This window comes from Desarmillaria tabescens (assembly GCF_030435595.1).
Source record: "Desarmillaria tabescens strain CCBAS 213 chromosome Unknown EV420scaffold_205, whole genome shotgun sequence".
Lineage (NCBI taxonomy): Eukaryota > Fungi > Basidiomycota > Agaricomycetes > Agaricales > Physalacriaceae > Desarmillaria > Desarmillaria tabescens.
In genome coordinates, this window is record NW_026848504.1 from 21,455 (window position 1) to 47,392 (window position 25,938).

General features: G+C 47.3%; 5 protein-coding genes across 5 annotated transcripts; 3 read left to right on the forward strand and 2 right to left on the reverse strand.

Annotated features, from left to right (window-relative positions):
* Positions 1 to 4,098: 4,098 nt before the first annotated feature.
* On the reverse strand, positions 4,099 to 5,196 carry EV420DRAFT_1754702 (uncharacterized protein; the record flags this gene model as incomplete). The annotated part of the gene is made up of 3 exons (XM_060480490.1): positions 4,831 to 5,196; positions 4,485 to 4,626; positions 4,099 to 4,439 (listed from the first exon to the last, which is right to left on the reverse strand). Exons 1-3 carry the CDS (start codon positions 4,987 to 4,989, stop codon positions 4,099 to 4,101), a joined length of 642 nt encoding a protein of 213 aa, XP_060321601.1. The 5' UTR covers positions 4,990 to 5,196.
* A 12-nt stretch (positions 5,197 to 5,208) lies between these two features.
* Positions 5,209 to 6,880, forward strand: EV420DRAFT_1488904 (uncharacterized protein; the record flags this gene model as incomplete). Its single annotated transcript, XM_060470662.1, has 7 exons — positions 5,209 to 5,491; positions 5,536 to 5,569; positions 5,805 to 5,856; positions 6,000 to 6,052; positions 6,439 to 6,448; positions 6,488 to 6,556; positions 6,590 to 6,880. The coding sequence occupies 7 exons, from the start codon at positions 5,209 to 5,211 to the stop codon at positions 6,878 to 6,880; spliced, it is 792 nt and encodes a 263-aa protein (XP_060321602.1).
* A 1,613-nt stretch (positions 6,881 to 8,493) lies between these two features.
* On the reverse strand, positions 8,494 to 10,644 carry EV420DRAFT_1654320 (cytochrome P450; the record flags this gene model as incomplete). The annotated part of the gene is made up of 14 exons (XM_060478803.1): positions 8,494 to 8,674; positions 8,732 to 8,761; positions 8,805 to 8,936; positions 8,989 to 9,035; positions 9,090 to 9,124; positions 9,174 to 9,193; positions 9,249 to 9,315; positions 9,368 to 9,470; positions 9,518 to 9,634; positions 9,688 to 9,937; positions 9,990 to 10,115; positions 10,169 to 10,305; positions 10,358 to 10,454; positions 10,502 to 10,644. The coding sequence occupies 14 exons, from the start codon at positions 10,642 to 10,644 to the stop codon at positions 8,494 to 8,496; spliced, it is 1,485 nt and encodes a 494-aa protein (XP_060321603.1).
* A 2,044-nt stretch (positions 10,645 to 12,688) lies between these two features.
* EV420DRAFT_1654321 (uncharacterized protein) lies at positions 12,689 to 13,690 on the forward strand (the record flags this gene model as incomplete). Its single annotated transcript, XM_060478804.1, has 1 exon — positions 12,689 to 13,690. The coding sequence occupies one exon, from the start codon at positions 12,689 to 12,691 to the stop codon at positions 13,688 to 13,690; it is 1,002 nt and encodes a 333-aa protein (XP_060321604.1).
* A 3,301-nt stretch (positions 13,691 to 16,991) lies between these two features.
* EV420DRAFT_490072 (uncharacterized protein) lies at positions 16,992 to 17,867 on the forward strand. Its single transcript, XM_060482351.1, has one exon. It carries the CDS (start codon positions 17,089 to 17,091, stop codon positions 17,815 to 17,817), a length of 729 nt encoding a protein of 242 aa, XP_060321605.1. The 5' UTR covers positions 16,992 to 17,088; the 3' UTR covers positions 17,818 to 17,867.
* Positions 17,868 to 25,938: the final 8,071 nt, after the last annotated feature.

The following is a 25,938-nucleotide window of genomic DNA, read 5'->3' on the forward strand; positions in this document are numbered from 1 at the left end:
TTTGATCTCAAGTTCTTTGACATGGGGATCTCTATGTGCTTAGAAAAACTCAAGCCAAATTCAGCTAAGAAAACTGACCAGGGTGTGCAGAGCAAACGTCCCCAGCCACTGGTACCTCAAATGTGAGAAACCCATTGAAACAAAATATTACAAAGCCAAGTATGATCAAGGCACAAAGATGAGATGCGAAAGAATGGGATGAGGGGGAAAAAATGAAGGAGATCAAATGATGGAGGGAAACTGCGCATATAGCTGATCTATTCCGAGGACTGAAACGACTGCGCTTTGCATAATCACCACATGGTCCTCGAGTTTGTTGTCATGTTTGGGGGTAACCAAGGAGGCAATAGCAGCACCTTGGTTGATCCCTCCAAATCACTGGTAATGGCCACGAGGCCTGGTGAAAGATGAAGCTCTGTGTCTGCATATGCATGTCTCAGAACCATCAGTTACAAGTTTCAAGTACTATGGGAATATGTTTTTCAGCTTCACCTTTGAGTCTTCAAGCCCAGGATAATGATAGGCACTCTTCTCCTCCACACCACCACAATGGCATACTTACTAGTGATTTGATATAAGGTCTCTCTGGTCCTTCGAAACTCTTGACCGCATCATTATACTTTGTTCTAGTCTATTTGATGATACTGAAACCGATCCGCTCGTTACTTCAATTATCTTGCTGTGAACTGTGTGATGCTGTTTTGAACACAGCTATAAGAGATTACAACTTCAACTAACTTCTGGAATGTGGTTCTCTCCCTTCGACTTCATATTGTAGAATGGCATCGCAAACTCCCTCCTTGAGAATGATGCTTGGATCAGTCTACATCGGTGCTACGATTGCCATGATGTGAGAAATCTTCCTTCGCCTTTGCATTTCACTCTTATTCGTCTCCAACAGTTTATTTGAAATAACCAACATACAAGCGGTGATTTATTACAAGAGGTACCCAGACGATTTGTGGATATACCGATACTCCATGAGTCAATGTACAGCACTGGATTGAGTTGCTCATATTCATTTAACAGGTTGTGATTCTTTGGTTAGTCCTGCTGATCCTTTTACAAACACTCTAAGAACAGAAAGCATCATTTAGGACTTTCGATGCTCTTCACGTCACCTTAGGCATGCACACCTTGTATCATTACTTCGTTGACTTGTTTGGTGAGTACACTGAGCTCTATAATATTGTCTGGTATGTTATTATATGATGCTATCCATAGCTCGTACTGATTGACTTCATGGCCAGGAGTTTCAAGGTACTTACATCTGAGGCTCTGCTACTATAAAGAGGTTTGAATAAAGTCTTGTATCACCAGCTTCAAATACTGTTCAATGTATGCCCTCTGCATCTCTTCTACTCCTCATGGCGGTTAAGCATTGTTCCATCATAGTGGGTCATCATTTTGGGTGTTCAAGCGTATGTTCCGAAGTTACCCATTGTATGCAACTGACCTGGTACTAACGACTCTGACATTCAGGGTATATGCTCTTCGCATTTGGAAATGTCAGTGTTTTCACTCTCTGGACAGTAAGCAGCAAATGGACTCATCTCACTTTCAGTCGGCCGTCATTTCCATTGAATACTCCCCTGGTTTGTGGTGCATTGTCTTCACTTCCAAGATGAAATCCATCCCTAATAATTGGTACTCAGGTTCTCAGTATCACCATAGCTTGGGGTGAGTTGTGTGATTGGTAGTTCGTCAAGACCCTCTCATTCATGCTTGTCCATCAAGGCACAGGAATCTGTAGGTCTGCTTCCCTCTTCTGTATTTCTCACATTGATCCACACGGCAAAGTTTCAGTCTACGATGTGTAAGCCTAGGGTCATATTCTCAGATTTCATGACTTACTCTCGGGCAGATATTCAATATCTAGTTTCTTATTGATACCAGGCATAAAGGTGCACTATTATCCCATCAAATGTGGATCTCGCTAAACCTATCCTAGGGATTGATATGCTCCGTATTCATCATGGCTGCAGTTTCCGATTTCATCATTGTGTTTTCAATGTGCTACTACTTGCACAAAGGCCGGGAAGTCTCTGCCATCTCCAGGTGCAGTATTTTCACTGATTCTCGAATGTCACTAAGTATGAGATCCCTAGCACATCTGCAATTATACTTGGTCTGATGCGACTTGTTGTGATATCCGGATTGGTGACTAGGTAGGCCTTTTTTTGCCATGATTTGGCTGAAGAGAGGATATCATTGCTTGATAGTGCATGCTTGTTGCTTATGCTTATAACAGTATGTCAGCCTTCAATGTTATGATAATTACCTATCTCACATGAACTATAGTATCTCGCATGGCCAAACTCTCTTATTTTCCTCGGTATTGATTTCATCCTACCAAAATGTCGGGGTTTCCTTTGGTATCTCCCCCATTTTTGGCTGAGCTAACTATTATTTCTTACAGTATATATCAACTCGCTACTTGCCATGTAAATCGCCTGCTTATCACAGTGCCATCAGGAGCTAAGAATGATTAGGTTAAATTCCAGAAGGGACCATCATGCGTCCTCGAACAGCCGGAATTCCACCATGAAAGTCATGAGATTTGTGCCCCATGACTCTGGTGCTGATACCGAAGAAGTGGTATGCTCCTACTTTCAATTGGTTCTGAAATATTTGTTCACATTCTTCCGTCAGAACATTAGTATCCCAATGCAGAGCTTTCAGTCCTTGGACCATGACAAGGAACGTTCTGATGTTCATGTATGAATAGCAGTGCAGGACCAAAAACTCTGCACATTTAACGTGACTTTTGGATTCATAAAAGAGGGATACTTTTGTGGCTGTGGCAGGGGTCATGCAGGAATTCAAGGAAATGTACAGCATATATTTATGAATGCTCATTCCGGCATGTGCATGTTCGCTTACCACCATCGAGTGGGCCTGAGTGACTAATTGTAAACAGCATCTAGCATGTCCTAGCTTGTTTCAGGGCAGACAGGACCTGTCGTCGAGTTCCCATTTCTCCTTTGTCATCCTATTCCACACTTACCCAGCATTAAATGAGACTTGAAGTAAAGAATGACGCCATACCAACACTCTTCGACATGGGATGATGGTGAAACAAAGTATATTTTCTTCTGTACGAGTTCCCGCAACTTGAATATGAGCCCGGGGCAATGAACGGATAGAGGGAGAGGCTCTATGGTGGTTGTAGGATGAAATACGGCACAGAACGGTGAGGATACATTTGTAGACGCATCAATTACATGTTGAGAGGGTGCGAAGATGATGATAAGATGTGGCACGTTGTTCAAAGTGGTGAGATCTGGAAGCACAGAGGCAGCCATGTCTATAAATAACTTGTTAACTCCACTTTTGAGTCAGAGGGAGAGATGGAAGCATGAGCAAGAGAGAGACCCCTGCTTGGCTTGGAGGGAAGTCTGGCATGCATGCGGTATGTGCATTCCTTTGCTGGGTGATAAGTAACTGGTTGTCAATGCACATGCTCTAATTGCCACCATAGTTGTGGGTAAATCATTCAATCAGAATTTTCAAATCACGGCTGTCTATCAAGGAACTGGAATCAGTGCATGCGGTACACAAAGCTTTTCCCAGGATTTACGGGTATCACCTGATGGAAGATGGTCTATCATGTCCATCTATCAAAGACGTTTGGTATGACCTCCAGCCATGGGAATATTAGACAGCTTATAGATGTACCTTTCAAGATGAGCTGGGAACGTGAAAATCTTAATACGTCAAATAGGATGACACTTGGATGGCCTCATTCTCGTAGAACCCGCATCTCTAGGTGAGAGGACAAAGAGAGGGAGAACCACGGATTCATACTGATAGTGGCAGTAAGGCTAACTATGCACATTAATCCTACTCTAAGAGTCGCAGGCCTTATATCCCTTACAGTTAACTAATAGACTGTAGAATTAGTTCATCTGTAATGTATTAATGACTGTACATGCAGTTGACACCTAGTAATTAATTAATCCCACTGCAGTGACTAGAATTTGAGGGCCACCACATATGTGTGGCAGATCCAAGTCCTATAGTACTCCGTTTTTGTGTCTATCCAAGCTCACAAACTTCTATTGGTGAAAGAAATCAGGACAAATTTCCAAAGCCCAATTATGGTCTACGGCAAAAAGCTAGTGTTCTCTCTCTTCGACCTGCCAAGTCAGTCCCATCATTCTGTTCATCCAGGATGACGAGGCTGATCTGGATGCACAAGAACGTCACGGCGAGCAAATGGTATAGAAATAGTGGCATTTCCTGCATGGACATTGAAGTTGACACAATCCTGATAACAGTAGCTAACATGGAAGTGGGAACAACCCATTCATTCAACTTCCCTTCTCCATCGACATGTACTTTCTCACCAGATAGCCATGAAATAGCCTGATCAATGGCTCTGTATATGTTGGACCAGAGGGTCAGAGACATGGTCTTCTTGTCTCCAATGGTGTTTCCTATGGCCGCAGTGGCGAGTTAGCTGGAAAAATTGTGAAACGTACTGAGAGCGGGAGATACAGCAGCTGTGTGATCCATGTAGATGTTAGGGGAGGTTCCATGGCCATCATGCTTCATTGACCCTTGATAGTGATTATAAGCTTCACGCTCATGTTGACCTTGAGCAGCCCGAGAGCCACATTTAGCCTAATCAACATACATGTACATGACAAGAAGCAGAACAATTGATTAAACCATAGTCGAAGGATGTGAATCAGACTGGATGGACACCCATTGGCCCAAGACCTGGCGATAGACTGTCAGGAAAGTACTTCTGAGCTGCAGATTGTTCTAGGTTAAGCGATGAACTTCTTAGTCAATAACATGAGGAGGAAGTGTCGGTCTTAGTACCCGCGGGTTGGCACCAACGAATTGGGCTGTGACACTATCCCCAACCACGTATGAAGCCTTAACGTCAGTTAGGATATCACCAAAATGCTTCCCAATCGGCGCGGCATTCTGGCCTATCCCATTTCTCCGGTGCAGATTGACACTGCACAGAAGTTCCATCAATGCTAGAGGAAGAGCGACTGTTCCGACCCCAGGAAATACTGTAACCAGGAATATATAGGACCACGGGGAGCACAGTTTGGGCCTTTGATCCTCACCTTGTTTACATGCATTTAGATGCAATTAGGGCATTGCAGTGCATGTCACTGTTTGAGAGGAAGACAATAACATTGACTAAAAATTCATATTGAATTGGCTGCGGTGAGGTCATCAGTAGTCATGGTGATGGCCAACGACCAAGCTAGCATCATTGGTTCTGCGATTGTTGGAAATCGGAGACCCGATCTCCATCCCGGCTTCCCACTCATACCCCTCTACTCCAACCTCATTCCAGCCTTCTCCTCCCCACACTACAGCCCTTCCATCTCCCAGCTATATTGTCACTTCACTCTGAAAGTCCCCACCCCTCCTATTGCTGTTCTCCTTGGTCTGCGCGTCATTGTTGGGTTGGTGCTCCATGCGCCCTCTCGCTACGAGATGGAGGCCGATATCAAATCCCGGAGTAAATCCAGGGTTGTCCACATGCTCCGAAGCTGTCTTCAATAGCAATTCACCCCAATAGTGATGTTGGGGATGCCAGGTCTGTCGGGGGTGATAGTGGCAGCAGATAGTACAAGAAAGAGGACGAAAACCAATAACGGGCCGGCTGAGTACCACGAATCTGAAAAAGGAAAGGAATTCACAGGACAATGATGAAGGTTGAAGAAAAGTTCCCACGACCTGGCCAGGGAGAATCCGACGGCAAACGCCGTGTTGGACGATCAAAAATTTCTTTTCAGGTTGGCATAATGACCGATATCTATATATACATATAGGACTCGGAACTGGCAGCCGCCGCCAGGCTCAGCACTGGGGGGGCGCTTGCTGGTACAGGTTCTACGCCCCTCCGCCCATTGCACCTACCAAAATAGATCCCTGATAAATGTCTTCCATTGCAATCGTGCCCGATATGTTATTCTAGGTCCTAGCGTGATAAATATGGCTCTTGTTCCTTGATCACATATTTTTAGATCCTTCGTGACGCTCTCTGTTCGATTTCGGCTTGTCACATCGTACCGTTGATGTGAGTCCTATTTTCGGTCTGATCATATTTCACATCTGTCAAATCATTCCCTCCTCCGGTTTTATATGTCAGGATATGTTTTCCTGGTATTCCGTGTAATTTTTCAGCTCGGATTCAGGCATGAATTTTAGGAATCGTATATTTGGCCTAGCCAGTAGACCTGTGATGTCGACGCTTGCTCATTGTAGGGGACCGTCTCCCTAGCCAGCGAATGTTTTTTTTTGGCATGCGAGCTTATGTAATGTTGCCCAGGACACTGCCACGGCCCACTGCATCCACATCCACCACCCATACGGTCTCGCGAGCACCGGGCACAGCCTAATATCCTGTACTACAGCCAACACCATGGACGATAACCCATTTGCTCGCTGAAAGGCCTTTCACAGATGTAAAAAGGTATGTGATTATTAGTGTGCTGCTTACTCTTCATTTTAGATACCTTTTATGCATCCGGTGGCCCCAAAAGCCCCGGATAGCGACCATGCCGCCCCTCCCACCCCACGCGTAAGTCTTCTCACAAGGCCGCACATTATGCAGCCCCAAACGACTGACGACACACTCTCCATCATCAACAGCGACGACTATGCCCACCGACACGCACCATGGCAGAAAAAGCCAGCCTCGATTCCATCCCGATCATGCAACGACCCCAGCGTCCACATCGGTGCCACTCGCCGTGGTACACGGGATTTGCACGTGAAAACGACCACCAGCAAGCAGGAGTATTCACTATCGGCCCCCATCTGCAGCTGTGGGAACGTTTCAATGCAAAATCAGCGGAGCAGCGACGACGACAGACTGGATGAGGACAGCCACGAGAGGGACTAGGGGGGATCCACGATGGTGCAGAGCTATGCTGGAGTGTAGGAATAGGATGGGGAGGGAGGTCGACGATGCAGAGGTGCGGAAAAGGGCAGGAAAGTATCGGGCGGGACCGCGGCACGATGTTCGGGATGCGGACGACCGACAACGACAACCACTGCTGCGCACATTGGGGCATCGATGGACGAATGTACAGCGTCTCGGATGTGCCCATAATCATGGCTGTAGGACCGCCCTAGCACCCGCTACTGCCCACCCCCTCCTAGTCCAACATGGGCCCCTACCATGCCATGCAGCCCGCATATAGTCCCCAAGCTCATGCATCTCCCATTTTTTGAGTGGGGGAACACAACTATGTTGTCTATATCTACCCTCACCACCGTCCTCGCCGCCCGTTTGCTCCGCATCACGATGCCCGTCTCTTTCGCCTCGTATCACCCCTTACAGCCCCGCCGCTTTCATGATGACCTCACAACCCCCGTTTTCAACGACTGGGAATGCAGTAGCATAGTCTATTTTGCTGGATTGGCCCCTCATCACTGTCAAACTGCCGTCGACCTCGCCTTGCCGCCTTTTTGGCGCTCCACCTGCGGGCTATCACCCCCGATTCTCAAGCAGCTTCATCTTTCAACAGCGAGGGTATCGACACTATCGACGACACCGTGCACGACCCCGCCCCCAGCGCCTACACCCCGCATGCACAGCACGACGACGGGCATTTTTTTTCAGCCCAATAATTGGATATATTGTATTTATTACCACTTACAACAACGGCTCTGCGGCCTAGGTCGTACCACTGCATGCTGTATATCGTCATCGACAGTGTTTTAGTTCGAACCCCTGTGGTGTACGATTTCTTTTCCAATCCAGCGTATTTACGGGCTGAAGAAAAGGTAACCCTGTTGATAGAGCTACGGTGCATGTAGATCTTGTACAGCAGATCCGATTACATTGGTTTTGTGGCAGGCCCCCCCCCAAAAAAACATGTCAGAAATGATAGAAAATGACATTGAAGAAATGTCGGAGCGGTGGAAAAATATCATTAAAGAAAACATATGGAGGGGCTGACACCGAAAAAGGGACGACATATCAAGGACAACATGTGAACCTGATCATCTTCGGAGGAGGGAGGACAACAGGTGACAGCGACATCAAAGGTGGACGGAAATAACTTCCGTACATCAAAGACTGTCAAAAATCACTGAGCTCGTATGTCCGCATTGATAAAAAATCAAAACAAGCTCAGCACATCAAAAAATCAGCGGAGAATTTGGGCCCAATTCGACAGCAAGGCGCTTGAAGGCGGGAGCGCACAGGCCCATGGCATCAAGCACATCAAACATGTCGAGATGCAACTATGCCCGTGATGACAACATGTGGAGCGTTGTTTGGCCCTATACCTGGCTTGGATTCCTCTGCTAAAAATCCTTTGCAATGGCAAGGAGTAATATATTGCGCCTATCCCCAAGTACAAGGGATTAATACGTCTTACCGCTACGCTGAATAATCTATTACTAGGCTTTTAATGGGTGGTTCTTGATGTCATAAGTAGTATGAATATTTACCTCATTTTCTCCAATGCTTTGGATCCGAATCTCCACCTTTGATGTTCCATTCGCTCAGTCGACCACCAACGACCTAACCCAAGCCTCTTTCTCTTTCCCCAGCCGCAGATCAAAGCGTACCCCAAAACTTCCAGGACGCATTCCCGGTTCATCAGCAAACGCCATCGAGTCAATCTTCTCAGTCGCAACAATATCAAAAGCCCATAAAAGAAGTGCCGTATTAATGAACAGCGACCTTTTCGCCATCAATAAAATAAACACCCGGAAGAAAATAGAAATAAAAGACATTCACCTATTCGCAACGCGTGATCCCGGACAAACTCTGCAGACATCCACATCAGCAATTCGGCAAGCTTTAGACGCACAAGAAATCTTGCCTCCGACCAAATCCAAAAACGAATTGCCTGATGTCGCCCCTCAATTTACCGTCAAGGATCCACCTTTGAGGATCAAACACTTCGGGGTTCGAAAAGATATCAGAAGTACGGAATATGGACCTATGATCATTTTGAACAAGGGGTGTTCAAAGTTACAGGAATACAGACATACCAAGGCGATGCGATAATAGTAGCTCCTTTGGGAATCACATAGCCTTGCTATTTTTGAAGCATGCTTGTGAGACGAAGCCATAGAACTGAAAGAGCACTAACCCAGATGAAATCCTGAGAAGCGGCATGCGCAATTCCTAATATATGTGCAGCTCGTCATCGGCAGATAAGCCACGGAAGACCAACCACTTGGGAACAACGGTCGCCTTTTCGAAGCATATATAAGCGGCCGCATGTCACCTTCGAGAAAAGCATACTCACCACCTAAAACACTCAAAAACAAACGCCATAACTTGCGGGAGGCGCTCCCTATCCTCAAACGTCGGACCTACCCATTCCGTATTCAGTAAGAATATACCTGAAGAGACTGAATTACTAACATCGATTGCGAGGAACAACTTCATCGATTTCTCTCTGTACAGCTTTCGCAGCATGAGGAAAACAAGCAGCTGCCATGATAACGAATATTATTGCAGACTCGGTCTAGAGTTTTCAGCAGTCACCAGAAAACGGGCAAAAGGAAAACGAACCGTATTCGATCCTGCCGCAAACATCCCACCAGCATGATACGCAGCTTGGTCAAACGACATCTTCTTATTATGCAAGAGATCCTTCCCAAAACAAGCGGGTACTTCTTCTCCAGCATCCTGGACAAGCACATAAGTATCTTCCAATAAAAAACAGTGTTCAATGCACCGACCATCCTTGTCTGAACATACCCTAAACACCGACGACACAAAGCAAGCGAATCTTGATGCCACCTCTTAAGTTCGGAAAGATACCCTGGAACCCATCGAAGAACGGGAAACGTATCCACGAGGTAGGCTCCCGGGCTATTTGTCATTCGAAGCCGGTTTGCCTCCAGAATCATTTGTTGAAGATCAGGATCATCGTATGTCGTCGGTGTCATTTTCCCGTAGGTCAGGGCAAGAATCACAGATGCTGCATATCTGGTTAATTGGATGAGCTCGATGTATACCCAGGAACGAAAGAAGTCCGTACATCTTTGTGTACTCTGTAAACCTCTTCGGATCGTCAAGGATATTAACAATCAGTTTCTTCGCGTGACGGAGTTGTATAGGTTCATATGCCGCTGCCTTATTGGTCTTTAAGTGTGCATGGAAAGCCCTACAAACGTTACATTAAACTCATTTTTGTGTTCGCCATGGTAGATGGCCAACCTATTCAAAGCTCTCCATCTCTGTGTATCATTCAGCAGGATAGACCTCAGACCTCCAGAGAACGTCTCAGAGGCGGCAATAGCCCTTGGTCTGTCCGATGTCTGGATACTGCCCTTCTCCATTATTTCCATAGCCGCCTACAATTCGAATATCAGTCTCATAGTTTTTCAGCATAAAATACGAACATACATCGTATCTGCCAACGACGATATATACCTTTCCAAACCGAGTCAGAGAGAAAACAGGCCCGTACACCCTCGTCCATTCATCGTACTTCAAGAACGCCCTGCGAGAATAAGCCGATTATAGCAAAACACGCTACGAACGATGCACCGCTTTTTTGGAATCTCATTCCCGAATAACCAATGACCAGGCGGTCCTGGTGGTAGCGACCTTGAACTATAATGGGAACGTATGAATACAACAAGAGTAGCTGCAAGGACACAAGCAAGCAAATCGAGCAACCAGGACATCATGGTAATCGAAAGAGAGATAAGGTAGACACCGTGGACAATGCTTCGACCAATATAAGCACGCAGGTAGACATCGGATCACACGATGCAGTCACGATGGCTGAACGTGAATCACGAAGCCAGAATCATTAGTCAGGTTGCGGCGCTGGCGCGGGTTTGAACTGGGGGTACTCAATGAAATGCTTCTCATCGCACAGAGAACTTAAATAAGGTCGCTTATTCACACACCTGTGAGAACCATCCACCTAAAGTTCTGCCTTCGGATGGTAGATGAAGATTTCCCGTAATCCATGTCGAAGAAAGCACGCTCGACGAGAAACAAATCCCATCAAGGTAAAGAGCGGAATGTGGGAACCATCAAGCAAGGCGGGACGGGATTTGGCCTTCTTTACTATCTTTTCGTTTAATTCCCACAAAATCAAAAGACAAAAATTTCCCGTGTCGTACCTCTTCTAGCCGTCGCATTAATTGCAAGAAGAAAAAAACATCAAAGACTGACCTTTTCCTGACAAAATCGCATATGTTTGATTCCTGCACACATGGCACCCGGCATCCCCTCATCATGTCAAAATATTGAATTGGTATAGTAAAAAATGCGTCTCCTGTCCACGGTTCAGCTGGTATACAATCTCGTACTGATCCAAGACCACGCACGCGCCGTCCAGCGAATGCAGAAACATAAACAAAGATATCAATAAATTACACTCCCGTCATCCCGCACTTATACCCACAGAAGACCGGTGGTACAACTATTCTGGTGGCGGCGTTTCCTGGTTACCACGATCTACCCACAACCGGAACTGGCTTCCCAGCGAGTCGCTCTTCTCACGACCTAGCCTCTCACCAAACTCCGCCTGGGATTCAGACTTGAAGGCGCTTGCAAGGCTTCGCCGAAGGGACCCGATTTTCTCCCTCAAGTCCCGTAAAGCAGCAGCCTGTCTGGCCTCCAACGAGATCGACGAATTCCGAACGGACCGAGGATGCGGCGCTAAGGTAGGCCGCGCGACGCGTTCTGGCTTTACATCATGGTCGCCCTTTTTCTCCGAGGGTGGCGGAGTGGATTCTGTGTCCGAGTTGTTTTGCGCTCGCTTCCTCCTGTCTCGAATGAATAGGTATAGCAGCAGGGTGCTCGTGGTGAGGAATATAACAGATACTATGGCGACTCCGATAATGTGTTATGGATATTGGGTATCCACTGATTCGGTGCATGAGTCAACACATGCCCGAACTCGGCCTTCTCGGTCCTAGTAGTGACTCGCTCGTACTTTCTCTTACTTCCTCTATTCTTCCTATTGATACTAGAATATTATGGAACATTATAGAATAATAATGACTCTAATCTTTCCTTAGTATATAAACTCGTAGGTAACATTGTATTAGGAAGCTTTTACCAATCTACCACTTTCAGGACACCTTCACTGCGTGAACCCTCAGCTATGCCTAGCGCTTGCTGAACAACTCGTTGGATACGCCTAGCGCTTTCTGACACCAACCCGAAGGTTACGCTTAGCGCTTGCCTTCACCCACGGCCCGTAATAGCTTCGCGCTTACAGGCTTTCTATATCGGTAATTGCTCCGCGCTTACTGATTTCCTTTATTTCGCAAACCGGACCTCTCAGGTCTCCTCACGAACCCTCGCCGGAATCCATTATATTCCCTAACGACGTACATCATTTCTAATTAATCATACCTCGCTTCGATCATCACTCCTCGCCTCGTGCTCGCATCTCCGGATTTCGGCAGATCCATAACATAATGGCACCGACGGGGATAACACATGCGTATGGCGGTGGCGGTGTACTGGGTAGCTTCAGAAGTTCTGAAGAGCGATCAGTGGATACATTACAGTCAAAAGAAAGCAAGTTAACGAACGAGGAGGAGGAACTAGTCGTAGTTATTCGTGCATCTTCAGGTTCTTCTTTGGCTGTATGTGAGATCGTCATCTTCGGCCATCCGTCATCACGTAGTCCGGGCTCTATCCAGATTGCCTGCTGACTACAACGAGTTAGCCGATCACATTTTTGGACCACACTGGCATCAAATACGCATGGAACAGGTCCGGAACAGAGGTTGGAGTTCTCGGTGGATTCCTAAGGATACTCCAGACATCGATTGTAAGATTGAGCAGCTCCTCCGGCTGGAGATTCGGTTTCCTCCGTTACGCCCTCAGTTCGGAAGTTATGATCTGGATCTCTCACAGAAGCACATTTACTTTTATGGCTTAACGGCAACGCTAACTTGTCTCGAAGCTGCACATATCCGGATGCCTGCAAGCCTGCCTTCGCAAAATCAAGTCGTTATGAACGCGTTAACATATAATGATGTTCGCCATCCTGTCGTATGGAAAATCTTCGTCACTCGTGCGGTTGATCAGGGATTATTTAGTCGCGCGAGCGATTCCTTTCTTGATAGCGAGATGTGTTTCAGTTTAGTCGCGTCACTATTTCTCCCAGACCAGCTCTCTTCCGCATCATCCTGGATAACTTTGGCGGACACCGCAGCTGAATGTTTCCCTGACGAAGTTCTCGATAATCTTCTCTCCTTCTTTGAAAACTTTGATTTGCATCAGGAGTCTATGGAACGTCGACCAAGGCCGGCACTTCTGCTCGCAATCATGCGTCTCTTGGTACTCGACTCGGAACACTCCGAGTTAAACTTGACCGGCGTTCATTCGAGTCAGCGTCGCTTCTTCCATAATAATTCTACGATCTCCAAATACCCACTGTTAACCATTGCATTGTATGCCATTAGTAGGGGCATTCACGATCCTGACACTTCACCTTTTCTATTTTGTCATCGTGGAGTATTCGAGGCGATACTCCCTTACATCACATCTGAATTATTCGTTGGGACTTCTACACATTCTCAGAAAGGCTTGCCACAGTACGGGCCCCTCGTTTCGACATGTTGTGCTCACGCACTTGCATGCATGGCTTCGTTTATAGAGCAAGGTTCTGACTTTGGCGGCGTCGTGCCGCTCACTGAATGGGCCACGAGGTCCCTATTTTCTAATCTCCTTCGCGTCCTGGCCCAAAGGGATGAATATTAGCAGTACAACAACCAGCGCGTACCCTATAAGCGCTTTGGCTCTCTCTTTGGGGTAATTAGTTTTCTGTTGGGTCGAGGATTCTCCGGTGGGATTTTCAATGCATACGAAACTTTTAGAGAGGAACGAAGCTTGCAGTATATCGCCCAGCAAAGCTCACTTCATATATGGGCCATCGAAGGGCTTCAGGGCTATATCACCCTACTTTCGGAGGCGACTAACGAGACGGCCACGGGGCATCACACTCTATGTATTTAGTCTGAGGTACTTCAATCACATATCGAAGACCTGCATCAAGCACCCGTCATTCTGGCCATTTGTATGAGCGTCGCACTCAATGGAATCCCCCCACGTCCAATCTTATCTGCACTGACTTCAATTGCTCCTGATCACCATGAATGGAATACATTGCTTAACATCGCGGATTGGCACATAGATGAGTACGCCTTCCTCGAAAGCTACTATTCCGACAGTCGCGAAGTCATACCTCCAGGTGATCCGAAACGTCTGAAAAAGAATCTAAAAGAAGTTGTCAATGTTCTTACAGACTGTATTGGGGCCACAAACGATCACAGTAGCCGTGTCTGATCGGGTAAGTAAACCATATGCCTCTTTCCGATTACCGTCGACTGAATACTCTCCGAGCCATTGAGGAAAAACTTTCACCTGCACTGGGTCGTCGGAGACTCATCATGGACTTCAATGGAGAAGGTGGAAGAAATGCTACTCGGTTCTAGGAAGCTTGAAATGGGTCTCACGGAGAAAGATATTGAGCAAGGATGATCCACAATCTGAATAGTGAAGGCATCTGTACTTTAATCAGACTACTACGTTCCGCAGTGCACATCTTGACAGCGTGGTTCAGAAGGCGGTTTGAACAGAAAAGACGGTTTGAGGATAGAGTCGACCAGTTTCACAGTTGTAGCTATCTCAGTACGAATTCCCAGGCTCGCGTTGAAGATGCTGAGTTTCCTTTGTTTGTTCTACGCCTGATTCCGTAGTATAGAAATTAAAGTTGATTTTCACTTTTCGACCCTTGTTACAATTACGAGTGTCGACCTGAGTTACTAAGGAAACCATGTGTTTCTCCGTTCAAGTAACGACAGAAATCTGATACGCGGTCAGTACATTCTCTTTATCCAAGGAAAATATATCAGACGCGTGCTTATTTTATATCCAGTGTATTCTTTCATATGGACACCATTTTCCCGTCTGTATCCTCTCCCTTTGATCTACCCATTGTCTGCCATTGCTTAGCCTTCAGTGTGTATTGTATCGATTTTGTCGACTCTCGGCTTTGCGTGAAGGCTTAGGCTGTGATAGTAATACATATAACTAGATGGCTAGACCAATGTCATCTCCCTCCGATTTCCGGCCCGGCTCGATGATAATGATAATGACAATGGCTCAACACCGTCAACCCGCTTCCCTCCACTCCGACGCGTACCCGCCCTCTCTGCTCCGAGTTGGCTCTCTATATCTCCCGTGCCTCCCGTGCTGCCGACTCAAGATGCCTCCACACACATACTTAACCTCTACTCTGCACCCCAACCTAGCGACTTTGCATGGTCTCTCTATCTGATCATCCTCCTTGCACCCTCCCCGTTCCCCAATCGGTGAGTCTATAACTATTTCACCCCAAACTATGACCGTTTTCAACCTACAACAACACTTGAATCTTTTTCTCGTATTCACCTCGCGTTTAAGTCTGTGAATAAACGAACGGAGGAAAAGAGACTCCGCACTGCTGTCGTTGTATGCCCCGGCATTGAACAATCGGAGACGGGGGGAGAGGGCCGTGAAGTGTGCTTGTAGTGTGTAATCCGGGGATGTCGGAATACAAGATAGACAGCCTAGAACTCGATAGGATATCAGCCCATTTAGCCAACTCGTTTGCTACTCTCGACTGCGTTTTCTTTCCGGGGGGAGTAGAGCATTTCAATGGTTACCCTCTCGATATTTTCGCTGTCTTTCCCGACCACGACGTGTTCGTGAACAGGATCATACGAGACATAACGTTCCTCCTCTGGCACCACCTCCTGCGAAAAAGAAACAACTTCCGTTAAAGGAACCGAGGTTGCAAGAACAGAACCTGGGGGACAATCTTTCGTCCGCATTGATAGCGATGACGTTGGAACTGCGTCCGTTCACGTTGATCTTGTTGAAGCCCCGGACCATTGAGACGTACTACTCCAACCGAGTGAGGAGGCGGGGAGATAAGACTTAGTAGAAAGAACTTGCGAGTTTCTTCGCCATGAAAAGCTAACCGGCGTCTAAGCGCTGGATCTTCGGAGTATGGCGGATAAGACTCGAACCACTGAGATATTGTTGTACTTGAGGAGGAGTACACGCACTACTTCACCATTCGGCATCGAGTATCCCTGAATATCAGCACTACCGAACAAACGGCGCTTCAAAGGCCTTACATGCCTTGCGAAGTACATGATAACATGGAATTCCCAGCCTTGGAGCGGTAGACGGGACGCCAGTCTATTCTTTGAAGCCTTTCTGTTCAGGCATGCATCATCTGTGCCGCCGACCCGGCGTTTACACCAAACTGGATGGATATCATGTTGCCCGTACTTCAGTGTTAACTGGTTTTAAGGGATAAGAGGGTGGAATTTTCTTGTCTCTCGTCAGAAGACAGGGACAACGTCTACAAAGGCTTGAGACGCGAAAGAATGCGGCAGAATTTAGAAAGATGACAGCGGACGGAGAACATCGGCGAGATCGGGCCGATCACGTAGCTTCTCTAGACTTTAGGGCAGGGTGCTTCGTTTCATTCTGCTATCTCTCTGATTGTGTCCCAACAACCCTCAGTTTGAAGAACGGGATGAAAAGAAGCCCTGATCCCTGACTGTTCCTGGCTAGCTCATTCGCTTGTCTCATCTCTTACGCGGCCACCACTGGTTCTAGAATTTGGTACGTCCGTTGGCGCCTTTCCCTACGATGGCCAGATGAGATAAACCTCGCTTTTCCCAGTGGTCGAAGACGTCGATCATGTTTCTCCATTCGCAACGCTGCAACAGAATGCTGGCTAGTGATAAGGATGTCGACGATTTTTAACAAGCCACGAGTGGTGGTGGAACATGTGGAAGAGTCAGTGTCAGAGGCTGAAGAGGAGGGGGGGAGTAAGGTTTCGGCGTCATCGAGTGAGTCATCGCCGTCCGGAATCGAGCCGTTGATTGAGGAGCATGCAAAGCTCATGCATGCGTATCATGTTCAGGTCCCGCCTCTCCCAGCATACTGCCCGCCCCAGGTGCAGCGCAATCCCCACTTCTTTCAGTAGAGGTGCTGACTGCGATCCTGTCATTCCTCTCGCACACGTCGGTGCCTGCACTCGCCCTGCTCTCGCGTGACTTCCTTGCTGCAGCGCAAGCGTGTTGTATGGCGACCTCAACATGACCGGTGTGCAGAACCCCGACGCACTGGGGGTATTCCTCGCCACACGACGGGATCTCACATCCCTCACACAGTCTCTTCGCGTCCCTGCATGGCGATCACCGCAAGTCCGGATGTACCTCATACCACGTGTCCTCGCCCGCATGGACAACCTCCACTCCCTCGTTCTCCCCTCCATTGATCTCCACATCATACAGCACCACTCCGCCTTTGATCTCCGGCATATCGAGTTTGGCGACACCCACCTCTCCGGGCAGGCTGAGGCTAATCTTCTCACGCGGTTGGATGGCCAGACTAACGTCGTTTCGCTTCGTTTTCCTTTCCTGCTTGAAGATGACGACGGGGACGAGCCACCACCGTCTACGCCACTTCCCGCCACTCGGATGCGTACACGGCTTCTCTCCGCGCGCACCACACCTAGTCGGCTGTCTCTATTTCCCATGCCTCCGCTATCCCCGCTACCACCGACTCTAATCGACGTGTCTATAACTATCTCCACCCCAATATATGCGGGTTTCGTCCTACATCCACTCTCGAATCCCTCCCTCCCTCTGTCCGCTGTCTCCACTTTGTCTTCAAGTCCGTCGGTAAACGCAAAGAAGAAAAGAATCTCCGAAGCGAGGTCGTCGCATACCCCAACATTGAGGAACTCGAGTTCGAAGGAGAGGGCGTGTTGGGGTAGCGTCGTTTCCCACTTCAAGGCCCTCCGGGCCACTGGTAATGCGTAAATCGGGGATCGCGCAAGTGAAACCAGCGAAGGAAGAGTTCGACGAGAGGTTCCCTCTCCCTAAACGAGCTAGGACGCGCTCGACGTCCTCAACCATAAGTCACTCCGGCCACTCGATGGTAGTGAGCGAATGTGCACGCGCGGTTCGTCTAACTACTGCGTGTCCTACCCTCGAGCGCATCGTCTTTCCAAACGGAGTAGAGTGGTGTTGTCCACCTCCTTCGCTACCGACTGTCCCCCACTCGAGATCGTCTCCGTGTCTCGTTACGGACAATCTGTTCGTGAAGAGGGTTGACCCTGGTGTTCCTCCTTTGCCGATACCTCCAAAGAAAGTGGTTCCGTTGAAGGAGTAGAGGTTCGCGAGGACGGATTGATTCATGGTTCAGTAGGTCTACATGCCTGAGGCTCGCTCTATCCGCGATGAACAGGATCGCCCCGCAGGTGGAGAATTGTTATGGATATTGGGTATCCGTTGATTCGGTGGCATGAGTCAACATATGCCTGTACTTGGCCTTCTCGGTCTTAATACTGACTCGCTCGTACTTTCTGTTACTTTCTCTATTCTTCCTATTGATACTAGAATATCATGGAACATTATAGAATAATAATGACTCGACCCTCTCCTTAGTATATAAACTCATAGGTAACATTGTATTAAAAAAGCTTTTAACAATCTACCACTTTCTGGACACCTTCACTGCGTGAACCCTCAGCTACGCCTAGCGCTTTCTGACACCAACACGAAGGTTACGCTTAACGCTTGCCTTCACCCACGGCCCGTAATAGCTTCGCGCTTACAGGCCTTCTATATCGGTAATTGCTCCGCGCTTATCGGCTACTTCCCTCAGTAATTGCCTCCCGCTTACTGATCCCTTTATTTCACAAACTGGACCACTCAGGTCTCCTCACGAACCCTCGCCTGAATCCATTATATTCCCTAGTAACGACGTACAACATTTCTAATCGATCTTACCTCACTTGAAGGATCGCCACTCCTCGCCTCGTGCTCGCATCTCCGGATCTCGGCAGATCCATAACGCAAGATTGTGTGTGCGATAAGCGACTACTGCATTACAAATGGGAAGTTCGATGTGCTCAGGCGACGGAGCCGATGGGCATCGTGAGGGGGAAAATCATCCTGGAGACTTACGTGATCGATCACACGGGCATTTATGGGCATGGCCAGAAAATTGGGACCGCATCAAACCACCTGTTCGACGGCTGCCATGTAGATAAGGCCTGGAGTATAGCGCCATATAATCGGGTGTGCGAAGCACTCCGGCGACTGGCGGGGCCTCTGGAAATGAAGGAATGGAAGAGCAGGTACAGGATTCTGAGAATCGAGGATGCTGTGCCGATATCTGGTCTTAAGCCGAGGAAGAGGAGAGATGCCAGTAGCAAGGAAACTTTGGGAGAGTCAATAGCATTACAGCGCTTGAAATTTAGCAGTTTCCTGACCAACGAATTAGCGCTGCGAATTGAATGGTGCAAATTAAGAGCTCGCATGCAGTGGTGGGACGAAGAATGTCGTTTCTCCTTCGAGAGGAGATGCAGAGAGTTTTACACTCGCACAATTACAACACCGGTATTTGGCGCAACAGAAGTCAGCATGCCCTTCCAGGCGCAGCGGGCGGTGCACGTGCCTATGCTCTTCGTCAAGCCGACATACGGCAGCGGATGAAGACATACTGTGAGTGAATATGGAGTTCTGTTGAGGATTGGTTGCGGATTGGTAACGTAGACGACGACGAAAGCGATGACAGAGATTCCAGGTGAAGAAGGACACAGCGGACCATTCTCATTCGATGATGGTGGCACCGTATCGCTAGGTCCAAGAGAGGGAATGGGGAATCGCTGGTGATAGTCGCGGGTGTAGCTACGGCGCGGATATGGTACACGTGATCGCGGAGGAACCGGACCATGCCTACGAGGACAACGCGCGCGCAAGAATCATGAGGTACAAACTTCAAGGTACAGAGATGAGATAGATCTGAAGAAAGATCGATCGTTACCTTTCAGCAAAAAGTACGCGAGAGGCGGGCAGCGGGATTTGATGCTACACAAAGGCTGAATAAGCAGGAGCCCTCCCCTGAGGAGGAGCGGAAATTATTAATGAGAGGGACTGAGGACTACGAGCTATTTTTAAAAAGTAGCAAGCTGTTGTTAGAGGCATTTATTAATAATAGTGGCCTTATCCAGTGAAAAATTAGAATGAAGGTAAGTACCAAATGTTGACGCTTGCTTGATGCGTTGAAGCTCGCTCATTGGGGGATACTTCGACTCAGCACTTTGGCTTGGGTTTTACACACATGATTAGCATTTGTGCGAGGAGCGGATCTGATTCCCGTATAGTTCGAGTTATGTATTCAGGTAGCTCAGAAAAGCCCAGCTTCATAAACTCAAAATGTCATGTCCATATGTATTTGACGCAGACTTCGGAAACACCCTCTTTTGGCCATACTATTTTATATACCCGACTCCCGTCCTTTGCCCGGACATCCGAATCTCATATCAAAAAAGCAGCTTGCGTGTATGCTCTTACGTCTCTCAATCATCGCTAGGAGAATCATCATTCCATTAGGGGTGGTCAGAGTCGCGATTCTGACACGATTATGGCACGATTATGGCAACGATTATGGATGCGATTTTGTTGACAGAATCGTGGGAGAATCGTGAATCGTGCAGAATCGTTGAATCGCCTCTTTGGAGGCGATTCGACGATTCTCGCGATTCTCAGTCACGGCGATCATGGTTTCGATTGTCCCTGTCAACCCTTGACGTCAAAAGCTTAGAAGCCGCCTTACATAACCGACATCAGAATCGTGGTCAGAATCGTCGAAGAGCCAAGGGTGGTCAGAGTTCCTCGCGATTCTCCCACGATTATGGAACCATAATCGTCTTCAGAATCATGGTCAGAATCGCCTCAGAATCGCGACTCTGACCGCCCCTATTGACATTGTTGCCACAGTGCCGGTTGGCAGGGTTCATAGATGATAGATTTGAGCGGTGCATGCCCAATGATCACTATTGTCTGAGTCATACAAGTGGGTCAGAACGATAGTCAGACTGACGATTCTTCATCTGCATGTCCTTACGCATTGTAATACTCTCTTGTACTTTTCAAACCTCAGAGTGAACCAGCGAACGTTAGGACTGCACACTATAAGCGTATTGGACAGTTTACACACCGAAGTTGTGAATTGTTTGGAATATGCAGGGCATTACGGAAATCAGCTGCTATATTCCCGTCTCTGGTGGCTTCTGGCATCTACTCTTCATCTCGTCAGGTTCTTCGGTGCGATACCCCCGCGGCTCCGCGGCATTTTAACCCGCAGACTCTATAGATTCATAAGCGAAGGAAGACTTGGATAATATTGATTTGAGTAATAAAACAGGCCGGAAAAGATAACGTCTCATACTGTGCCTTACTCGGTAGGCAGTATTTGTAAGGGATGAAGCTTCAAACGATCGGGCTTTACCTGCGCTCTCCATTTCAGATATCGGTTGCTCTCCTGTCGAGATTTAAAGTCTTGGTAAGGGAGACTACTTACTATGCTTGATAATAGACGAGAATGAAGGTACCTTCATCCTCACGCAGATGCTACCTACTAAATTGATTTCATGGACATGATAGGATCGTGTTTCATCAACTCAGTTCTTTCTATAATCGAGTAAGCATTTGTAGAAATCTTATCATACGATTCTCAGTAATGAAAATCAGGAGAGACCAGACTATATTGGAAGACGGCGTTGAGTTTTGACGGGTACTCCAGGTATATTTGATGCTATCGATGACTCTACCGGAGGTTGAGGACCGCAATAAGATTCTATTCAACGCAGCCCTCTAAATATGTCAGCCTTCAGGCTTGCAATCAGAATCAGAGATGAGTTTTCAAATTACATATGCCTTACGCGTAATATCGAACAATCTCGGATCTCGTGAGAGGCGATTCTGAGGCGAAGGAAAGATGTGCATTTCCCAGGAAATTTAAATACCAAGCGAGAACTGATCGAGAACCAGAGTCTCGCCTGAGGCATGCATATATACATTCTAAAACCTAGAAATCTAAATGGGATCCAGACACCTGTGAGTTACTGAAGCTGGAAAACGAAGTGGTTTAAACGCGGGGAAATGAGTTATTATTTCAATCATTCTCAGGGTCATTTGATAACGTGAGGATCTCCGTGCAAGGCAAATATGCCTCAGTGTGTTACCCGCCGTATTACACCGTGTAGGTTTGGGTCAAGGCAACCGTGTTTATATGATCTTCAGGGATAGGATGCTGACCTGACAGTTACCACGTGCCGGAACGATTCTCCGCCAAGAAATGATTCGAGTACGAATGCGGTCACTTAACCTCGTTACTCCCAGTATTCCATGATCACCCCCGTGGGGCTTCATGGTTTAAGTGCGAATTCTTTCCGGGAAGGTCACGACCCCTGTATGCACAAAAACATTCTTTTTGGGTTGGTCAAAGGCAAGACAACACGAAAGCACTGGTTGTCGTTACTAGAGACGTAAAAAAATGACAGCTAAGTTCCGACTACTCGCCTTATATTATGTCTATGTGCAGCCTTCAATTGAATGTCGTTGAGCTCGTGTCCTATACCATCAATTGGCCGTCAGCTACTGAATTGAAGTTCGTGCTACTACCGGAGATGCATATCAGAAGCATGTCTTATACCAATTTTCGGGGGACCAGTACCGTTGACGAATCATACCAGTAAGTTGAAAATCCGAAAATAGACTGATACCTCAAAAGAAGGTACGAAAGGCCGTGCCGTTACTGAGTCGCGACGGTTTGAATGTGGGAAGATTCTGGCAGAGAGAGTAAGGGCCGGAACCGTTAGTGAATCATGATGACAATGTCGGCCCAAACCAAACCCTGAGTCAGCCACATTCATCGCCCTATCAGATGCAAGTCTCAACGAAGTCGGAATGTGTTACTACGTCTATACTTTCCAAGTCTTCTCGGAATTAGAAACCCGAACTGCGTGATTGCAAAGAAGCATTAGGGAAAGTAATGTCGGACCCGTGCTCCTAGTGAATACCAGCGCTTTTCGATTCAATTTATTCATATCCTCGCAGATCCCATATATATCGCAGGAGAAGCTTGAGTTAATTCAAGATTAGGTCGTCTTAAAATTGATGAGAACGTAGTGGCGGTGCTCATTGATAGGGAGAATCGCGTGCAACGATCCCACGGACCTTGAATTTGTAATATCAGGTTGCTTTGGCTTTTCTTCTCTTTTCTATTCCTGGCTTCGTATTGCTTGTTGGTTGGTTGCAGACGGTTAACTTCTGGCTCATAATGTTAACGTCACACCCGACAGCCAGGCCTTTCACGAACGCTACTACACGACATATGATAAACTGTGACGTATATGGCAACCAACCGCCTACAGATATTCTTGGCTTTTCCCCTCTAGTTCTGGTTCATTTTGTTTCATACACCGCAACCCCTGCAGGACCTCTTGGTATTCTTGGATCCAATGCTCTGGAAGTATCCTCGTTGCTGCCCAGATCAATGACATTGAAGACATGTCTTTCTTACGGTAGGAAGATTATGTCAGGCTTGTGCGCCCTTGACGCGGGAACTCGATGTCTTTTTCTGGAACGGCTCAAGCACTTTACTAGCTAGAATGGAATATGACCCTCTGCTTACAACTTTTCGCGCCGCCATCGGTTAGTCAGAGATCTCGGTTTAGCCAAGTCCGATATCTTCTGTGCGGCGCGACACATTATATTTCTTTGATACCAGTACTAAATATGGATACCTTCTTAGGACCTGATATAAGGCAGACCTCTTTCTCCCAAACGATCCTCAGTCAATCCCTGCCTTACATCTAAACCAGTACCGCCCCTCTTATCCTCTTATTTCACAATTCATCATGTGCATTTCGTCGTCATTCTCCTCGACGCCCTCCAGCAAGGACTACTATCCATGCGATCGTAAAGTGTCCAACATAACTTCGCAGTCGCCATCGTCGGGGGCGCCAATGTTTCATGTACCGCAGACCCAATGAGCCACAATGCTGCCACTGCGGATGGAGGGGTGACCATGCACCAGGATGCCCATTCAAGTAAACGGCCTGGATATAAATCCGTGTATTTCTCTTTCCATTCTCTAGTTTTCTATCGCTTACCAGCCCCTTGTCCTCAGGTCTCATACTAAACGCCATTCTTGCTCCGCGCGCCCCTGCGCCGCGAACTTTCTCCCAATTTGTGATCATCCTTTTCTATCGCTATCGCTGCTTTTGTCCGAAGTCACTCTGCTTTTCGTGCCGCGTAATTTCCAACCAATGTCTCCTATCACTATCGCCGCTTTCCATATAACTGAAATACTTATCTGAGGATCCTTTTGGTCATTTTCTCGTATATTTATTCTGTATGTCCTGAACCGGTCGTCCTTGAACATTCTGCTGTGACTAACTAATTGTACAGCTACTTCACTCGAGATATGATGGCTCCCTGTTCCTTATTCTCGTGATAGGCTCTTGCGTTCTTACATTCAAAGTATTCCTACACGTTCTAGTCATCACTACCTTATCTTATACTACGAGCTTGTCGTGGAACAACCGATCGTGAGCAGCATAGTAGTAGGTCACTTAAGGAAATGTCCGTATTGAGAACTACGAAAAAGCAGAGACACGGACCGGTCTTCCAAGTTATGAACATCCACGAATAGAACTATCTCTCACCGGCCATATAATCCCCCGGTGCAATGACAAACCCGCCGCACATGGCATTGAACTGCAGACCAGTCTCGAGCATTAACATGACTCGCCACAGTGTATGCGCTTCTCGATCAAAATTGATGGACCATACGATAAGGAACAGGCCCTCCAGTTTTCAGCTTCTGGCGATCTCCGCGGAGCAGCCAAATTGTTGGAGACGGCGCTAGTCAACTTTGCCGCTCGAAGCACGTTAGTTTATCAGAATGTTCTCATGACATTACTGGCCCGCGTTTCATTATGATATACAGACGTTCGATCGCATTGTTACCAACGTTAAATAAACCCCCGCAATCGCGCCAATTCAGATAACCAGGAAAGCCAAGTCAAGCTGGAAACTGTACATTATTATGACGAGGCTATGATACGGAGTGATAGTCAGTCTATATAGAAATGACGCTGAGAACAGTAATGATACCATGCACGGTTGATTATCTCCTTCAGGTACCTCGACTTTGGTTATTGGGAGGGGCAGACATCAGCTAAACGCTTGTAAATTTTGGTGACTTTCTCAGGGATTGCTTCAGACACTTCTCCGTGCCATAAGCCATTTTTCATTGAGTTAGAGGCGACATTTTGCAGCCGTGCCCTCGGCAAGTTTGCCGCCGCAAACCAGGCTCGCTGCGCATGGAACAGTGTTGGCGGACCACAACAATTCATCTGTGAAGGGCCTTGCTGACGTAAGACAAGGAAAAGTACCGCTAACTAAATATCAAAAAATCATAAACCAATCGGGAGGGATGGGAGTACCTACCGCGTAGAACAAAGAAGGCTGGTGCTCCCAAGCTAGCAAGTGGAGCTTTGATTCCTTGCATATTTACATCCACACGGGAAATCGTGAAAGCGTTGCACGTATGTTCGAAGACATTGCATTGAAAGCAGAGGAAAACGGGTACTGTCAAGTCAATCGTCGTCGTGTAATACACAGGAAAAGTCATTGACACGTAGCAAACCTTTTGACTTTGTAAACACATGCATCGTAAGTCGTAGAACATGCGGAAGGAAATGTCTGAGCTGAGAAAGGCGCTGAAGCAGATGTACCTTCCTCCTGCCAACGAAAGTACTCGTATAGTTCCGAGCGGTGCTGACCAATCGCCGCCGACATTGACACACTCGAGCCGAGACTTGAAGCTGAACCAGGGCGTGAACTTGGTGGTCAAAACATTCGCACGTTGACAATTTGCTGCACATTCAGTAATATCAAGACGACGTCAGATAATGAACATACCTATGTTATCAAAGGCTCACAGAACTCGCAGTGATGTTTTCCCTCTCGTCCATGGTAACGATGCGTGTTGGTCATCGAGTTCTCCGTGTTTCGATTTCGCAGGCAACCTTCGGCATAGACGTTCGTAGCAGAATCATTCGTCTGAGTCAATCTTTGATG

Excerpts from the sequence above, each read along its gene's own strand:
- EV420DRAFT_490072 (XM_060482351.1), top strand. The coding sequence starts at position 17,089 with ATGACCGGTGTGCAGAACCCCGACGCACTGGGGGTATTCCTCGCCACA.